Source organism: Geotrypetes seraphini, chromosome 9 (genome assembly GCF_902459505.1).
Source record: "Geotrypetes seraphini chromosome 9, aGeoSer1.1, whole genome shotgun sequence".
In the NCBI taxonomy this organism is placed as follows: domain Eukaryota; kingdom Metazoa; phylum Chordata; class Amphibia; order Gymnophiona; family Dermophiidae; genus Geotrypetes; species Geotrypetes seraphini.
In genome coordinates this window covers 4110931-4128930 of record NC_047092.1, presented here as the reverse complement: position 1 = coordinate 4128930, position 18000 = coordinate 4110931, and the positions used below count along the sequence as shown (strand labels likewise).

General features: G+C 42.4%; 1 protein-coding gene across 1 annotated transcript; it reads right to left on the bottom strand.

Annotated features, from left to right (window-relative positions):
* Positions 1 to 1771: 1771 nt before the first annotated feature.
* Positions 1772 to 17902, bottom strand: CDNF (cerebral dopamine neurotrophic factor). The gene is made up of 4 exons (XM_033959043.1): positions 17750 to 17902; positions 11627 to 11754; positions 5548 to 5689; positions 1772 to 2262 (listed from the first exon to the last, which is right to left on the bottom strand). Exons 1-4 carry the CDS (start codon positions 17838 to 17840, stop codon positions 2084 to 2086), a joined length of 540 nt encoding a protein of 179 aa, XP_033814934.1. The 5' UTR covers positions 17841 to 17902; the 3' UTR covers positions 1772 to 2083.
* Positions 17903 to 18000: the final 98 nt, after the last annotated feature.

Below are 18000 nucleotides of genomic sequence, written 5' to 3'. Positions count from 1 at the left end.
ACAATAAATTGAAATCATTATCCGCCCTTAATGAAGTTCAAAATTGTACGTTTAGCAGGGCAGATCTTCCATAATTAAAGAGGAAGCAGAGTTTCAGCTTTTGTTCATTGCCTTTCCGCCACAGCGCATGAGCAGCGTTGAATCCGCTGGTTTTTCAACCCCGAAGAAACCCAGATTCTGTGCAGGCTTTAAAAGCTTGTTTTAGATGGACGCAGGACACAAAAAGAACAGGAAATGTCCCAACAAAACCTCCAATCCAGTAAAAAAACAAACAAACAGAGAAGGAGAGGAGAAGGGACAGAAAGATGCTTCTACGCCTGAGCTAAGCCCACCAGTAGCTTTTATTCATAGGGGAACGCGACAGAATCACAAATATTAAAATACCCTTCCTATGAATAAAAGCTACTGGTTGACTCAGCTCAGGCGTGGAAGCAGTGGCGTGGTAAGGGTGAGCAGCTAGCCCTTTGACGTCACTTTCTAGGTGTGGGTTCTGGAAGTGAGACACGGGCAACCTTGTGCCAGGGAAGTAAAAAAGGTACCAGGGAAGGCAAGGGGCACGCGCGGCAGGGAGATAGGAGTTCCATGCCCTTAGGAAGACCATGCACAGGGTGGATCTCCCCCCCCTCAGCACCCCCTTACTATGCTACTGGATTAAATTAATTTAGGAACTATCCAAAAATGCCGGAGCACGTGATCTGTGTTGAGCTGTATCGGCCTCAAGCATACTGACTTGATGAAGAGTACAAAACCCCTGAAGCAGGCCATTGTGACTGAAACACGTATGTATCGAGTCTCAAGTCAGGTCGCCTTTGCTGTTGCATAGGGAGCGGCATGGCCAGTAGAAAAAAAAGAGGTATTAATGCCTCTGTATAAGACTCTGGTGAGACTTCATTTAGAATATTGTGTACAATTCTGAAGGCCGCACCTTCAAAAAGATATGAAAAGGGTGGAGTCGATCCAGAGGAGGCTACTAAAATGGTGTGTGGTCTTCGTGATAAGGTGTATAGGGGCAGACTTAAAGATCTCAATCTGTATACTTCAGAGGAAAGGCGGGAGAGGGGAAATATGATAGAGATGTTTAAATACCTACGTAATGCGCATGAGTTGACTCTCTTTCATTTGAAAGGAAGCTCTGGAATGAGAGGGCATAGGATGAAGTTAAGAGGTGATGGGCTCCGGAGTAATCTAAGGAAGAACTTTTTTTACAGAAAGGGTGGTAGATGCATGGAACAGTCTCCCGGAAGAGGTGGTGGAGACAGAGATTGGGTCTGAATTCAAGAGATAATGGTTACTGCGGATGGGCAGACTAGATGGGCCTTTTGGCCTTTATCTGCCGTCATGTTTCTATTAACTGACAGCAGATGGATAGCTAACTTAGTAGATGACGGCAGATTAAGACCTGAATGGTCCATCAGTTCTGCCCCAAAAGATAAACTCATAGCAATGTACTCAATCTGTAGACTTGATCTGGCTTTGTCTTTTTCAGAAAAATAAATTTATAAACTAACCATGAAAATAATAAATATAAAAGTGAAAAATAGTGCTCAATTAAAGATTAACACCATCCCATACTGGCAGTGGTGGAATCGCACACTTCATAGCACCCCCTGCCTCAGAGCATCTTATTTTATCTTATAGACTCCATTTTTTGTGTTTTGTGGTTGTGACTGTGGAGATATTTCTTCCTTCCTATTTGAATCGGAATCAATTTGCTCTACTAGGCAGGTCTTACAACATTTTACGAAACCAGTATCAATAAAACCACATATCATTTAGCATGAACAGAATATATTATTTTCTGTATTTACATTTTGAAATAATTTTTTTATACAAATCAATTATTTTGAGGTTTAATGACGTCCCTTTTTTCAAATGTACAGATGTTAAGATGTTTTATCTTTTCTTTTTTTTTCCTGTAATCTGCTTTGATCTATTTAGTAAATGCTTAAATTAAATTTCAAATAAGAGAATTGACTTGAGAGAAAGACATTCAATACCCGAAGAAGTGTATTCTAACACATCTGTTAAAATTCTTTTTTTAGCACCCAGAAATGTAGGAGCTGGCCCTTCCTTCCAGCAGTGCTCAGAGCTCTGCACTGTCACTTCTTGGGGTATATTTAGGAGCAAGCTCAGTAATGAGATTTACAAATTCGGACTTCTCGATGCAGGCTCGGCAGACTTCTCCCCAATCAGACAAAATCTTCTTCAGTTCTGCCACTCTGAGCTTTGTCAGGTCCACCGATTTCAAGTCCAGTTTCTTCTCTGCAACAAGAAAGCACAGCGACCGTGCCAGTCAAACTGCTGGAAATGCCACAATGTACAAGGATCAAACTAATCATCCAAAATCCTTAGGCCTGTTCTATTAATGATAACATATGTCTCTAATGTTGCCTTAATCTCTTCCTATTCATTCATTTCACATTAATTATGTAATGAGGAAACAGATAGACTGAAGGTATCAACCTCCCAAAAGTGTGATTGAAATTAGCACCTCCTGTTGGTAAGAGATGGCTGAGGGGAGATAGGATTGAAGTCTACAAAATCCTGAGTGGAGTAGAACGGTACATGTGGATCGATTTTTCACTCTGTCAAAAATTACAAAGACTAGGGGACACTCGATGAAGTTATAGGGAAATACTTTTAAAACCAATAGGAGGAATTTTTTTTCACTCAGAGAATAGTTAAGCTCTGGAGCGCGTTGCCAGAGGATGTGGTAAGAGCAGATAGCGTAGATGGTTTTAAGAAAGGTTTGGACAAGTTCCTGGAGGAAAAGTCCATAGTCTGTTATTGAGAAAGACATGGGGGAAGCCACTGCTTGCCCTGGATCAGTACATAGAATGTTGCCACTCTTTTGGTTTTGGCCAGGTACTAGTGACCTGGATTGGCCACTAGTACGAGCTACTGGACTTGATGAACCATTGGTCTGACCCAGCAAGGCTATTCTTATGTTCTGCTAGACTGTTTTTGGTGATATTATAGAATTGTTTTGTTTTTGCAGTCAGTCATATACCAAATGCTAGGCAATGTCACCTGGAAGAGCAGTCTATGATATGGTGTCTTACTGCTTAATGAGAGGCATTCCTATCTCACAAGCAGTGACAGGTTTCAGCACCATCAATGCTAACTTCCCTTCCCTCCAGAAAACCTCAAATTCCATTCCCCTATTCTCAGCCCATCCTTTAACCCTCTCCCTCCCAGATCTCTCTCACTCGATGAGTAAAGAATGACACAGTGACAGAATTTATCATTGTTACTGTCCCCGCAGATGACTACGGGAAACCATCCCTGTGTCATTAAGGAGAGAAGGAAGAATCGGAGTATGAATGGGCCCATCCACTGCCTCTCAAGCCTTGCATTGAAGAACGCTGGTGTAGAAGGACTGAGGTTGAGATAGACACAAAAGAATGGCACGGAATGGTTAGAACATAAGACCGTAAGCATTGCCAACAGTGGCCAACCCAGGTCCCAAGTACCAGACATAAACCCAAAGAGTAGCAACATTCCAGAGCAGATATTGTGATGTCATAATGCCTCATTCCACCAATGCCTAAGAGCCAACCTCATCAGTGATATCATTGTCCTAGACTTGGCTCACATAAGAATCGGAGTCTTAATGGGCCCAGCCACTGACCCTCAAGCCTTACATTGAAGAACGCTGGTGTAGAAGGACTGAGGTCGAGATAGACACTAAAGAATTACATGGTATGGTTTCCCACGGTTATCAGCAGGGAACGGTGATGAATTCTATCACCGTGTCATTCTCTACCAGTGAGCTTCATTGCTTTGGGCTCTCAGAGAGCAGTAAGCACAGGGATCATTGCTCCATGGCTCTGTATTGAAGTCCAGAGGGTGCAAGCAGACCTAGTCTTCCCACTCATTAGCCATTGATGACAGTGCCACTGGAGTGCTGTGTCATGTGATGGAAATGGAAGGACAGGATGGGATGTCCAGGGTGGGGATGAGCAGGAATCCTGCACGGAATTTTACTGGTCCACACACAGACTTAGTAAGCCAGTGTGTAAATCCAAGTTAAATCAGTTTGTTGCAAACCAGTATAAGGGACTTTTTTGTGGTCAATTTCACATCAGAGGTTCTCTCACCTCAAGCATTTTGAAATGTGGATTCAACCTCTGTCAGTAATGAGCTGGGAATGAGGTCCAAGGTGAAGATGACCTTGAAAGGCTCCTCACAAGCTGATCTGGTGAACAATTATCTGTGCAGGATTGTAGAGCTCAAAACAATTCAAGAACTGAGCATAGGCCTTCATGTGGTCAATCCTACCCTTCACTAAATGAGCATATGTAATGAGAAAGGGTCCAGAACCAATGGCCTGAGAGTCAAATAGTCAGCCTGAGGCTCTCATTTCACCACCAGCAGCCCAACAGTTTATAAAAGTGCCTTCCTGGTGGTCAGCTGGGGCCCTTTTTGAAGGACAAATGAATCCATTGCCCAGTTACCCAATCCTGTAAGAGATTTTAGACAAGTCTTGGATGGAGCAACAACAGGAAACAGTTTTTCATGGAAAGGGTGATGAATGCCTAGAATACTCGCCCAGAGGAGGTAGAAGAGACAAAAACAGTGGAGGAATTCAAAAGTGTGGGATGAACATAGAAAATCCAGAAATACAATGAAAGAGAAATCAAAGATGTAGCACTTCAGCTCAGAACAGCAGTGAAATTGGAGGTGGGGGCTGTACATTGTACAAAGCAATTGCCACCCTACTGGGCAGACGAGATGGGACATTTACCTTGTTGCATCATGAAGCCTCAAGCAGAGACATAGCCAGACACCCAATTTTGGGTGGACCTGGACCCAAGTTGGACAGGCAGAAGAACATAGCATCAGAGGTAATCCCATCACCCACTGCCACCCCCCTCGAGCAGAGGTGTCAAAGTCCCTCTTCGAGGGCCGAAATCCAGTCGGGTTTTCAGGATTTCCCCAATGAATATGCATGAGATCTGTTAGCATACAATGAAAGCAATGCATATTCATTAGGGAAACCCTGAAAACCCGACTGGATTGCGGCCCTCGAGGAGGGACTTTGACACCCCTGCTCTAGAGTCTCAAGCCACACTTGAGACTCTATGAGCATCAGGAGCAGCGCGGCTCCCTGCGCTAATAACCAATATTGCGGTTTAGTAAAAAGAGGGGGGGGGGGGTAAGTCATGGCGAAGCCAAATCTAAGCACTATACAGTAATAAAAATAAAATAATACTTTAGTAATAATTTTTAAAAAACTCCATATTTGAAAGTATGCACACTCCTAGAACAATCACATCACAACTCCCCCCCCCAAAAAAAAACAACCAAAACCTGAAACTTTGATCAATACAAAGTTAGAGAAAATAAATGAGTTTCCAAATTTACCTTCAACTGCTTCATGGATGTAAGTATCTGTTCTAGAAATGGGTAACTTGGGCAACAGAGAGTTAAAGTGAAATCACTGGAAATGAGAGAACCAGGGTGGCAGCCAGCTTATCATTCTAGTCTCAGCAAGTGTCTGTTACTCTTGTCAGATTTGTATTTGGCTCAGGGGCCCAGTCATACCGTATTTGAGCTCGCAGATCTGAACATCTATCTTCTTCAGCTTCTCACAGATCTTGTGCACGGGGACGTGGGCACTCAAAGGCCTCATAACTTCGTTGACGATCTTTGTAGGTGCATCGCTTGTGGCCCCCAGGTAGTAACACTGCAGCAATTTTAAAGAGTCAGTGTAATGTGTATTGCAACCTAAGACTCAGTGGGACGGTAGCCCTGGGAACTAGAGAATGACCCGGGGACAAATTTTTCCCCATTCCTGTGAGTTCTGCCTTAACCGCATAAGCCTTGAACACTTATGATTTTAAAGTGTTTGAGGCTTGTGCAGATAAGGACAGAGCTTGAAGGAATGGGGCAGGGACAGGAAAAGAACTCGCCAGGACGGGACATGAAAATGAGTTCCCGCAGGGATAGGAAAAAATTTGTCCCCATGTCATTCTCTACTGAGAACTAAGGGGTTACTCAGCTAGAGCCCTGGATGACAATTTCATCTCATATAAGGCTAAAAGTATCGGGTATTTTCACAGAACAAGCATATTTAGCTAAATTAAGAGGTGGTGTTGCTGGAGCCAGGAAAGGTGTCTGTAGGGAGTGGGAGGAAGCTACTGACACAGAGCTGAATCCATGTTTTATCTCTGTTCTGCCACCTACAAAAACAAGGCCCAAGTGCGTGAGCCTTTAGCAACCTTTCCAGACCATCAAATACCCAGATAAAACTGACTTGAACAAACTAGGGGAATGGGCGACGAGATGGCAGATGAAGTTCAACGTTGAGAAATGTAAAGTATGTGGGAAGCAGAAACCTGAGGTGCAACTATACGATGGGAGGGATGTTATTATGAGAGTACCCAAGAAGGGGGTAATGGTGGACATGACAATGAAGCCGACGGCACAGTGCGCAGCGGCTGCTAAGAAGGCAAACAGAATGGTAGGCATAATCAAGAAGGGTATTACAACCAGAACGAAAGAAGTTATCCTGCCATTGTATCGGAGTACTGCGTCCAATATTGGTCGCCGTACCTTAAGAAGGACATGACGTTACTCGAGAGGGTTCAGAGGAGAGCGACGCGTCTGATAAAGGGGATGGAAAACCTTTCATACGCTGAGAGATTGGAGAAAATGGGTCTCTTTTCCCTGAAGAAGAGGAGATTTAGAGGGGATATGATAGAGACTTACAAGATCATGAGGGACATAGAGAGAGTGGAGAGGGACAGGGCGAGAGAGAGATAGAAAGACAGAGAGAGAGAGAGAGAGCTAGAAAGAAAGGGAGAGAGACAGAAATAGACAGAGAAAGAGAGAGAGATATAAAGAGAGAGAGAGAAAGGGAGAGAGAGAGAGAAAGATTGGAGAAACTGGGTCTCTTTTCCCTGGAGAAGAGAAGACTTAGAGGGGATATGATAGAGACTTACAAGATCATGAAGGGCATAGAGAGAGGGACAGATTCTTCAAGCGTTCAAAAAATAAAAGAACAAGAGGGCATTTGAAAAAGTTGAAAGGGGACAGATTCAAAACGAATGCTAGGAAGTTCTTCTTTACCCAACGTGTGGTGGACACCTGGAATGCGCTTCCAGAGAGTGTAATAGGGCAGAGTACGGTACTGGGTTCAAGAAAGGATTGGTCAATTTCCTGCTGGAAAAGGGGATAGAGAGGTATAGATAGAGGATTACTGCACAGGTCCTGGACCTGGTGGGCCGCCGCGTGAGCGGACTGCTGGGCGCGATGGACCTCAGGTCTGACCCAGCGGAGGCATTTCTTATGGTTCTTATGTTCTAAAGAGTTTCTCTGTTTCACCCTCAGTTGGGGTGGTGAGAGCAAGGGATGAAGAGGTAAAACCAGAATGAGGCAAATCCAACAGGAAGCAGGGGCAAGAACTAGAGGGAGCTCTTCAGTGCCTTCCCCCCACCCCCCTTTATTATTGCCAGCCACGGCAGTATTAGCTCTGACAGTCATAAAATTCCAATGAGCATCGGAGCTAATCCCACCTTAGCTGGCGATAAAGAAGCCTAAGGCGGCTTTGTAAAAGGGGGAGGGGAGATTTATTAATTTTAAAAAAGGCTATATAGAGTCCAGTAAAAATAACTTCATTTAACAAAATCTCCTGCCAATCCCTTCAATCTGTCATACAGTCTACGACACCACACGTAAAGCCATCTTTTCAGTTACTGCGCCATCACTACGGAAGGTTCGACCCTCCCATCTCAGACAAGAAAGCTCATTAACTAAATTTAAATCAAACCTTAAAACATTTCTGCTTAAAGATGCCTATAATACATAGGTAGAATCCCTCTCGGTTTGTGTTTCCCTTTACCCCTCTTTACACTGCAGAAATCATTGTATCAAGTTATGGATTTATTTCTCTGTATTTCTCTTTATTGTATTATTATTTTTTTATTTTATATTAATAACAATTTTACTGTAAACCGCTTAGGCTTTCTTTATAGGTGGGTATATCAAATTTTAAATAAACTTGAAACTTGATTAGTGGCTGGGCATGTTTTGGCCCCATTGCCTTTGTCCGGAGTAGATGAATAATTCTTTAAACTCTGGACCTTTGATTTCACACCATCAACATAGAAAAGCAAACGATGGGAGCAAAAAGAAACAGAAGAAGAAAACCAGAACAAATGAAGAAAAGGAAAAAAAAATTGCTTTCATGGAAGGAAAAGCAAGAAAGAAAGAGGAGGAAAAGGGAAAAACTAACACTTTCACCTCCACCCACAAGTACCATCAAGTCACAAGCTGTGTGGACTGATATCATCTTGCAGGACACTTTAAACGCATCAAACACAAACCACAAAATACAAAAGTGTCCAAAAGCATAAACCAAAAGAGAAAGTGTCCAATAATTTTAACAAATTTTTAATTACAAAATGAGTTAACATCCAACCTGCTAGGGCTATACAGTGGTAGAATCAATACATAAAACAATTAACCAAAAGCAATTTACCCCCCACTTTTTAACTAAGCCACGGTAGAGGTTTCTACTGTGGCCCATTGCGCTAATGCGCCAATGCTACTCCTATACTCAAAAGAATTCCTTTGAATGTCTGAGCATTTAGCGCTCTGGGCCGCGGTAGAAACCTCTACCGTGGCTTAGTAATTAAAAAAAACCTTCTACGCTTGTGCTTGACAAGGCTACATAATACTGACCTTGGAAAAAGATGTTTCAACAAACCAGAAAATAAAGTAGTCATAAATTGTGGCCAAAAGCACTTACCCAAAACCAAAGTTTAAACAAACACCCTCTAAAAATGGTCCTGAAGGCAGCCAATCCTTGATGGAAACATCAAAAGCTGAAATCATATTGAAGCCGGCTTTAAACGCTGCCATTTCCCACTGGAGCTGAAGTTCACATCACTCTAATTCCATCACCATGGGTACTGGACCTCTTGTTCTCCAGTTTGACTTACGACTACCTCAGAATAAATCAGCACTCTGAAACTAGCAGCTATTCCACTGAAATAGCAAACTGAGAAGAGAGAAGCTGTCAAAACTTATGTAGAATTCCAGGAGCTTTGAATGTACTGAAAAATACCCACCATATTTGGGAGTGTCTGCAAGCAGTGGGCAAAACTGAAAGGAACTATTGTAAGGGCAACAAGGAAAGTAAGTAACAGTAAGAGGAAAAGAAGGCCACTTTGGTTCTCAAAAGTAGTAGCGGAGAAGGTAAGGAATTAGAGGTTAGCTTTGATAAACTACAAAAGATCTGGAAAATATCTGGAAAAGTTAAAACACTGGTCGAGTAGTCAGGAAAGCAAAGATGCAAATGGGATAAAAAATGATCGACACAATAAAACAGAGGGGCAAGGCATTTTTTAGACATATTAGTGATAGGAGTGTGCTAGATGTGGAGTATTTAGACTTTAGCAAAGTCTGTGATTGTGTTCCACACAGACGTCTAATAAATAAACTGAATGCCCTTGGGCTGGGTCCCAAAGTGACAGGTTGGATCAGAAACTGGCTGAGTGGAAGATGATCGAGGGTAATGGTCAATGAAGATCGCTCTGAGGAAAGGGATGTTACCAGTGGTATGCCTAATGGTTTGGTTCTTAGGCCTGTTCTTTGTAACATTTTTGCAAGCGATTTTTGCTGAAGGTCTGTCAGGTAAGATTTGCAATAGAGTAGACACTGCTAATGATGTGACTAACATGAGAACGGACCTAGCGCAGCTTGAGGAATGGTCAGAAATTTGACAGCTAAGATTTAATGCTAAGAAATGTAAGGTCATGCATTTGGGCTGCAAAAACCCAAGGGAACAGTACGTTTCAGGGAGTGAAGAACTTTTGTGCACGAAAGAGGAGCAGGACTTGGGAGTGATAATCTTAAGGTGGCCAAACAGGACAAAAAGGTGACGGCAAAAGCTAGAAGGATGCTTGGGTGCACAGGGAGAGGTATGGCTAGTAGGAAAAAGGAGGTCCGATGTCACTGTATAAGACTCTGGTGAGACTTCATTTAGAATATTGTGTACAATTCTGGAGACCGCACTTTAAAAAGATAAAAAAAGGATGGAGTCAGTCCAGAGGAAGGCTACTAAAATGGACAGTGGTCCTCATCATAAGGCTTATGGGGACAGACTTAAAGATGTCAATCTGTATACTTTGGAGGAAAGGTGGTGAGGGGAGATATGACAGATTTCAATACCTACGTGGCATAATTGCACATGAGGCGGGCCTCTCATTTGAAAGGAAGCTCCAGAATGAGAGGGCATAGGATGAAGTGTGGTAGATGCGTGGAACAGTCTCCCAGTTGAGGTAGTTGAGACAGAGCCTGTGTCTGAATTCAAGAAAGTGTGGAATCTCTTAGAGAGGAAGAGAAAATGGTTACTGCGGATGGGCTATTTGGCCTTTATCTGTCATCATGTTTTTATTCGTTACGGATTTGTTTTAGGAACATAGAAACATGAAGGCAAATAAAACCCAAATGGCCCATCCAGTCCACTCTCTCCTCCTCTCCCTAAGAGATCCCACCTGCCTATCACACTTTCTTGAACTCAGACAGTCTTTGTCTTCACCACCTCTATTGGGAGACTATTCCACACATCTACCACCCTTTCTGTAAAGAGATATTTTCTTACATTACTCCTGAGCCTATCGCCTCTTAACTTCATGCTATGCCCTGTCCTTCCGGAGTTTTGGTTCATTTCACAAAGACTCACTTCCTGTACATTAACACCATGAAGATATTTAAATGTCTCTATCATATCCCCTCTCTCCTGTCTGTCTCCATACGACTTATGACAAAGACCACTAACCAATTACGTAGCAGCCCTCTGGACCGACTCTATCCTCTTTATATTTTTTGAAGGTGGGGGGGGGGGGTCTCCAAAATTGCACACAGTATTCCAAATGGGACCTCACCGGAGACTTATACAATGGCATTATCACCTCCCTTTTCTTATGCACCCAAACATCCTCCTGGCTTTGACTATTACCTTTGCTACCTTGTTTGGCCTTTCAACTTTTGCATGTTGAGTCCACCCCCTCCTAGAAGCCAAATATAGCCAAGTGCAATGTGGTCTCTTTCTGGCAATCAAATTTCAGCTTTACACCACCTTAATAAAAAAAAAAAAAACAAAGTCATGCAATTCAAACAAACCTTAAGGGTTGTATTCTGTAAATGGCACCATTCCGCCGAAGATGTACCAATCACGCTATGGCACCATTTATAGACTCATGGCTTTCATCAAAGGTACCTTCTTTTTTGTTTTTCATTTCATCAAAGGTAAGCACCGGAAATGTAGACCAGGGTTTTAAAGGCCTATATTTCCAGCGCCTATCTTTAATGAGAATTGCATCTAAGGAGGCGCATTAGAATGCCTTAGGTCATTTTCGGTGTTAGCTACACCTACTTTGTCCTTAGGATTTCTATGGCACCTCCTAAGTAAACGCCTACATTTTTTTAAATGATGCTTAAAACGTTTTTAAATGGCTTTTACTAATTAAGATAGGCACCAATAGGCCGTCTACCGGCGCCTAATTTAAGGCGTCATTTATAGAATGTAGCCTTAAAGGTTTTGATGGAGTCAGAGGCTGGTATTTCAGGACCAAGGTGAGTCCAGCGGAAGGCTGCAAACACCCGACACGCTTACCAAGCGATATTCCTTTCCTGTGGCCTCTCTGCACTGCAGCATCAGTTGGTTTTCAATAGTGCTCGGAGTAAAGTCAGCATGCTCTGCCTTCAATATCTGGTAAACTCTCTCCAAAAATTCTTTGCACACTGTAAAAAAGCAAATCCAGAGAAATATCTAGTTATATGCCACCTATCAACTTCACCAGTTCCAGGGAAGCAAAGGCGTGTTATGCTGCAATACCTGTGGACTGTACGTCCATGCTGTTGCTGATTACAGAAAATCTAGGCTAATCTTTTGTTTGTGTGTCGCGTATACCTATGCAGGCTCAAGGAGACTTACAGAACATAGGAGCAGGGCAGAGACAGGAAGGCAGGGGACAATTAGAGGAGAATTAAAGGAAGGTAACTGACTTGTAGGAAGGGTATATTGAGAGATTCATGTAAGAGGGGTGTACAGGGGAAAAGTTTTTTTCATCTAATTTCACCTTCATTTGTTAGGTTTTTTTCCTCTTTTTATTTTATGCAAGTAAATATGAGCCTTTTTACAAAACTACTGTTAGTTCTTATGTGCACTTACCATAGGACAAAAAGAGATATACTGAGGGACACAGGAATCTTTTGCTGGGATTGCACAGATCTCCTTATGGGGGGGGGGAGCATTAAACCAGTAGTCCCCAGTCTCCATCTGCTGGCAGAAGAAGGTACACCCACAGGTCTGAAAGATTTACTTCCTCGTCTCTTAAGCCAGGGGTGGGTAACCATGGTCCGAGTCCAGGGCCATAACCCAGCTGGTTTTCCAGATGTCCACAATAAAGATCTATTGTATTTACATACGAGGGGGTGCTGAAAAGTTCTCAGCCCAACCAACTTGCTAAATTCTGAGCATTATTTTGCCACTGTAGCAGAAAAAAGCGTTATTTCATTAAATGCCTGTTTACAGAAACAAAATTCTGTTTTGTCATTGTTTCAGATCATAGATCGAACCATATCCACGTCATTCTCTTCTTGGTTGGGCTGAGAACTTTTCAGCAACTCCTGGTGGTGTGAAGACTTTCAGTCTCTGATAAGCAGAGCTGAGATTGTGATGTCATAATACCTCATTCCACCAATAAGAGTTAACCTCATCAGTGATGTCACAAAGACTTGATTGTCCTATACTTAGTTTACGGTCCTATACTTAGTTTACGGTCAAATGAACAACACTTATTAACAATTCCTTCACTTAAAATCATCAATACAAGAAGACAATTCATCTTTTCAGTTACTGCTCCACAAATCTGGAACTCGTTACCAATCTACTTAAGAGAAGAGATTAACCTTGATAAATTTAAAACAAATTTAAAAACATTTTTGTTTAAAGATGCATTCGATTAATTAATCTTCATTTTTAGTCATTCTCGGTTTTTATTTACTTAATTTTTAATTCAACTCCTCCCCTTTTGTTTTTGCCTTTCCCCCTCTTTTTTATTATATTGTAGTTCATTCCCCTTTTCCCTGGTTTCTCTTGTATTGTTGAGTGTAACCTAACCTAGCATTATTGCATGGTAATGTTTGTATTGCTGTCTTTCTCTTTTGTTTTGAAACTATATTTTAAATATCTTTGTACAACGCTTTGAAATATGACTTAGCGTTTAATCAAAATTTTTAATAAACTTGAAACTTGAAACTTCACTTTTATTATATACCATGGGGTGCTGAAAAGTTCTCAGCCCAACCAACTTCCTAAATTCTGAGCATTATTTTGACACTGTATAGCTCAAAAGAATATTATTTTATTTTGCAAACTGTCAATTTACAAAATCATTGACATTGTTTCAGATCATTGATTGAATCATGTTTGACGAAAAGTGTGAAATTTTCAAGTGTGGCACTCAGAGCCGTCACAAAGAAAACTCCAAAGGAAATCCATGAATGTATGATGCAACATTGAGTGACAAACACCCATCATACTCCACAGTGAAGAAGTAGTGTGCAAACTTTCAGAGTGGAGATTTCGAGACCGAAGATGCAGATCTCAAAAGATGTCAACTCCTGAAATTGTTGACCATGTCCATAACCTGATTTTGTTGAATATAGGCTAAAACAATTGCTGAGAGTCAGGTCTAAGGCTGCTTACAGATCAATCCATAGCTTTCCACTTTGACCTCTCATGACCTGAGCCGATGCCACCCACCCCTCTGACATGGCATAACCTAACCAGCTGACTTCCCCACCAATCTCTGGTAGTCTAGCACCTCCTAACCCCTTTCCCCCCCCCCCCCGTACCTCAAAACACTGACATTTAAAAACATGTATCCCTGGTATTTTAGTTTACCCTCTCTTATGTAATTTATTATGTTTATTAAGTTTAATTCCTTCCCATGTAATGTAACCAAAAATAATTCCTATATAATGTATTCAGAAATAATTACCTATGTACTGTATCTCTGCCTTTATCTATTCTATGTTCATAGTCTAATAATTTATTTTCTCAAGTACTTTAGCCAGATTGTGAGCCTTCGGGGCAGTCAGGGAATCTTCCAAGTACTTTTCTTCATTTATTTTATTGTATCTCTTTTGTATCTTATTGTAAACCGCTTTGAACCTCACGGTATAGCGGTATACAATAAATAAATTATTATTATTTTTCTCAGAACTTCCCAGACTCACCGCTTCACCTCGATACCCTCTTACTCCTGCCTCCAGCACCATGATCCAAAATAACAGCACAGCCCTCTAGTGGTGTATTGAGGGCAGCGTTTCTCAACTTGGTCCTGGAGTAACCCCTCGCCAGTCATGAATATGCATGAAAAAAAATTGTATATAATGGAGGCAGTATATGCAAATCAAGTTTATGCAAAATTCAATGTGGATAACCTGAAAACCTGACTGGCAAAAGGGTACCTCAGGATCGAGTTGAGAAACAGAGTGCTAGGGAACAGCCTACCAGATAAGTGGTACCAGAGGCAGGAGTGAGTGGGGATTGCTTTTGCCTGTCCAGTCTTCCAGGTGCATGGGGCGGGTTGGGGAGGGGATACACTCTAGGGGTTGAGAACTGCTGCATTTGAAGAGAATGACATGGAGATGGGTTCCCATGGGGCGGGGACAAACTTTGACCCCGTGTCATTCTCTAAAAACATGAGACATTTTAGACAATTGGCAACTGTATTCAATGACTAAAAAAAACCTGCAGAAGCTGTATTTGGATTTCAATGAACTACTGTTAAATTACATCATTTGTGTCTTGTCTGCCATCTGCAACGTCCTTCCATTATGTGCCCATAAGTGTTCAAGAAAACTAGGACAGAGTCCGCAGGGATGGAGATGGAGCTTGCAGGGACAGGGACACACTTTGTCTCTGTCTCATTCTCTACATTAATGCAATCGGCCCTGCAGTAAATAACACTTAACACATTAGTAGGAATTGTTCACAGATGACCTCCTATGAGTTTTATTCCAAGACTAAGAAATCTATGAATGTGGTTTGAAGACGTTACAACTTAATCACCCACTATGGTATACTGGCCTTGTGTGGTGTGTCTACACTGATTATTCCATCTTTGCAGTAAACAAAGTTATGAATTTAGATAAGAACATGCTTAAGGCTTGGGATGTCTTTTTGTGTCTAGTGATTTGAGCACATATCACCAACCTTAAACCAAGCAAAGATTGTTCAAGGCTAGATGAGGTACTCTGGGAATAATTCTATAACTGGGTACCCTGAGGGCACATGGTGAGGGCCTATTTTATAATGGAACCAAGGTGCCTAAGGTCTGTTATAGAAAACCAACACAAGCAGTTATTGACACACCTAACATCTAGGAAACTACATATACACCAACTTCAAAGTTTGGGTAAGTGCAAGCACCTAGTTGTGGCAGCAACATGCATAACTTATTCTGTCACTTTTACACATGTAAGTGGGAATCTGCCTAAGTCCCACCTATGATACACCTCTTGCAAATAAACACGAGGCAAGATAGGGACATTTTACTGAATAGTGTAGGTGGAATAGTGTCATATTTGCACACAATAGCATGAATATATTAATACTCCAAACACTGTGTAATGTGCACATAAATTTTAATGCCTAGTTCACAGAATTATCCTTCATATGTCCAAATAACAAGTTTCCTAAATCATGAAAGAAAGCAGGTAGGAGTCAGCATGGTAATTTGGCAAAGCACTAACATACAGGATTAATGTTGAGAAAAATGTCAATCTACAACTTTGTAGGGGGGGGCACCGCCCACTCTTGCTATGCCAATAGTGCCTCTAGTCCCAGTATTTTTGGAAAAGATATAGAGCTGTAGAACTGTGTGTCTGGTGGTATGGGTGCACATGCATGTGTGTGGGATAACAGGCTATATATGAGTGGACTATTTGTGAAAGTGCAGTATGCTAGGTATGCAGATAGAGCATGTGGAGTGCTTGAAAGTATGGAAGAAGTGGTTTTGTGTGTGTGTGTGTGTGTGTTGGTGGGAGTTCTGCAGAACGGGATGTCTGGGTACCTGGAAGATGTGTTGGGGGCAGAAATTGTACATGAGTGAAGGTTATGTGAGAGATGATATGTGTTTTCAGGGAACTAGCTATGCGATGATGGGGGGGTGGGGGTAGGCTTGAAAGGCACCCTTTGTTCCATCCTGGGAGGAAAAGGTGCGTGTATGAGCCAATAACTCCAGAAATGTGGATGCCCTGATGGCAGCAAGAGGTTTTTGCTAGGCCCCTTTTCAGTTTCTCCTGCTGGGGATGTGTGACATTTGATTTTTTAATTTGGGGGGTGCGAGACATTTGCTTTTTTAATTTATTTGGGTGGGTAGTGTATGACATTTGCTTTTTAAAAATAAAATTTTGGGGTATGCGAGAAATTTGCTTTTTTTATTTATTTGGGTGGGGGTGCGTGACATTTGCTTTTTTTGACATCTGCTTTTTTTATTTGGGTGGAAGGTACGTAACATTTGCTTTTTTTGGGGGTGAGATGTTTGCTTTTTTAAATTTATTTGGGTGGGGGGTGCGTGACATTTGCTTTTTTTGGGGGGTGAGAAATTTGCTTTATTTATTTTGGGGGCTGCGTGACATTTGCTTTTTTGGGGGGGGTGCATAGCGTTTGCTTTTTTTATTTGGGTGGGGGGTGTGACATTTGCTTTTTTTATTTATTTGGGTGGGGATGCGTGACATTTGCTTTTTTTTTGGGGGGGTGGCGTTTGCTTTTTTTATTTATTTGGGTGGGGGGTGCATGACATTTGTTTTGGAAGGGAAGTGTGTGACATTTGGGGGTTTTGGGGGGGGCAAAAAAATTGCTTTATTTATTTGGTGGGGTGCATGGCATTTGCTGTTTTGGAGGGATGCAAGAAGTTTGCTTTTTTTATTTATTTGGGTGGGGGTGCTTGGCATTTGTTTTTTTGGGGGGGCACGAAATTTGCTTTATTTATTGGGGGGTGCGTGGCATTTGCTTTTTTGGAGGGATGCAAGAAGTTTGCTTTTTTTATTTATTTGGGTGGGGGTGCGTGGCATTTGTTTTTTGGGGGGGCACGAAATTTGCTTTATTTATTGGGGGGTGCGTGGCATTTGCTTTTTTGGAGGGATGCAAGAAGTTTGCTTTTTTTATTTATTTGGGTGGGGGTGCGTGGCATTTGTTTTTTGGGGGGGCACAAAATTTGCTTTATTTATTGGGGGGTGCGTGGCATTTGCTTTTTTGGAGGGATGCAAGAAGTTTGCTTTTTTTATTTATTTGGGTGGGGGTGCGTGGCATTTGTTTTTTTGGGGGGGCACGAAATTTGCTTTATTTATTGGGGGGTGTGGCATTTGTTTTTTTGGGGGGGCACGAAATTTGCTTTATTTATTGGGGGGTGCGTGGCATTTGTTTTTTGGGGGGGCACGAAATTTGCTTTATTTATTGGGGGGGGTGTGGCATTTGCTTTTTTGGAGGGATGCAAGAAGTTTGCTTTTTTATTTATTTGGGTGGGGGTGCGTGGCATTTGTTTTTTTTTGGGGGGGGCACGAAATTTGCTTTATTTATTGGGGGGGTGCGTGGCATTTGCTTTTTTGGGGGGGATGGGAGCGTGCCTTTTCAGAAAAACTCCTTATGCCGCAAACCCTCACTAGCAAGGCTAAAGAGCGGGCTAGGAAGCCCCATGCAGCGGCCACGGCCTGCCCCGCTCACCTTCACACTGGGCGGCGGAAGAAGAAGCCGAGGCCAAGGCGCAAACCCAAGCCCAGCAAAGGAGCAGCGGCCGAAGCCAACCAGCGCCCATGACGAGGCGTCACTCCTGTGCGACAGGACGCAGGGCTTTGACGTCACTAAGCGGCGGCTGCGCCGCCTCGCGCGAGCGCGCGTTCCTTTTACGTCAAGGGCTAGATTTTGGACGGCCGAAGATTGCGATTGGTTGAACGAGGCTCTGTGTCCAGTGATTC

Excerpts from the sequence above, each read along its gene's own strand:
- CDNF (XM_033959043.1), bottom strand. The coding sequence starts at position 17,840 with ATGGGCGCTGGTTGGCTTCGGCCGCTGCTCCTTTGCTGGGCTTGGGTT. Across the intron at positions 11,755-17,749 it reads TTCCGCCGCCCAGTGTGAAG|TGTGCAAAGAATTTTTGGAG; the intron begins GTGAGCGGGGCA and ends GCTTTTTTACAG. Across the intron at positions 2,263-5,547 it reads GATCTGCGAGCTCAAATACG|AGAAGAAACTGGACTTGAAA; the intron begins GTATGACTGGGC and ends TTCTTGTTGCAG.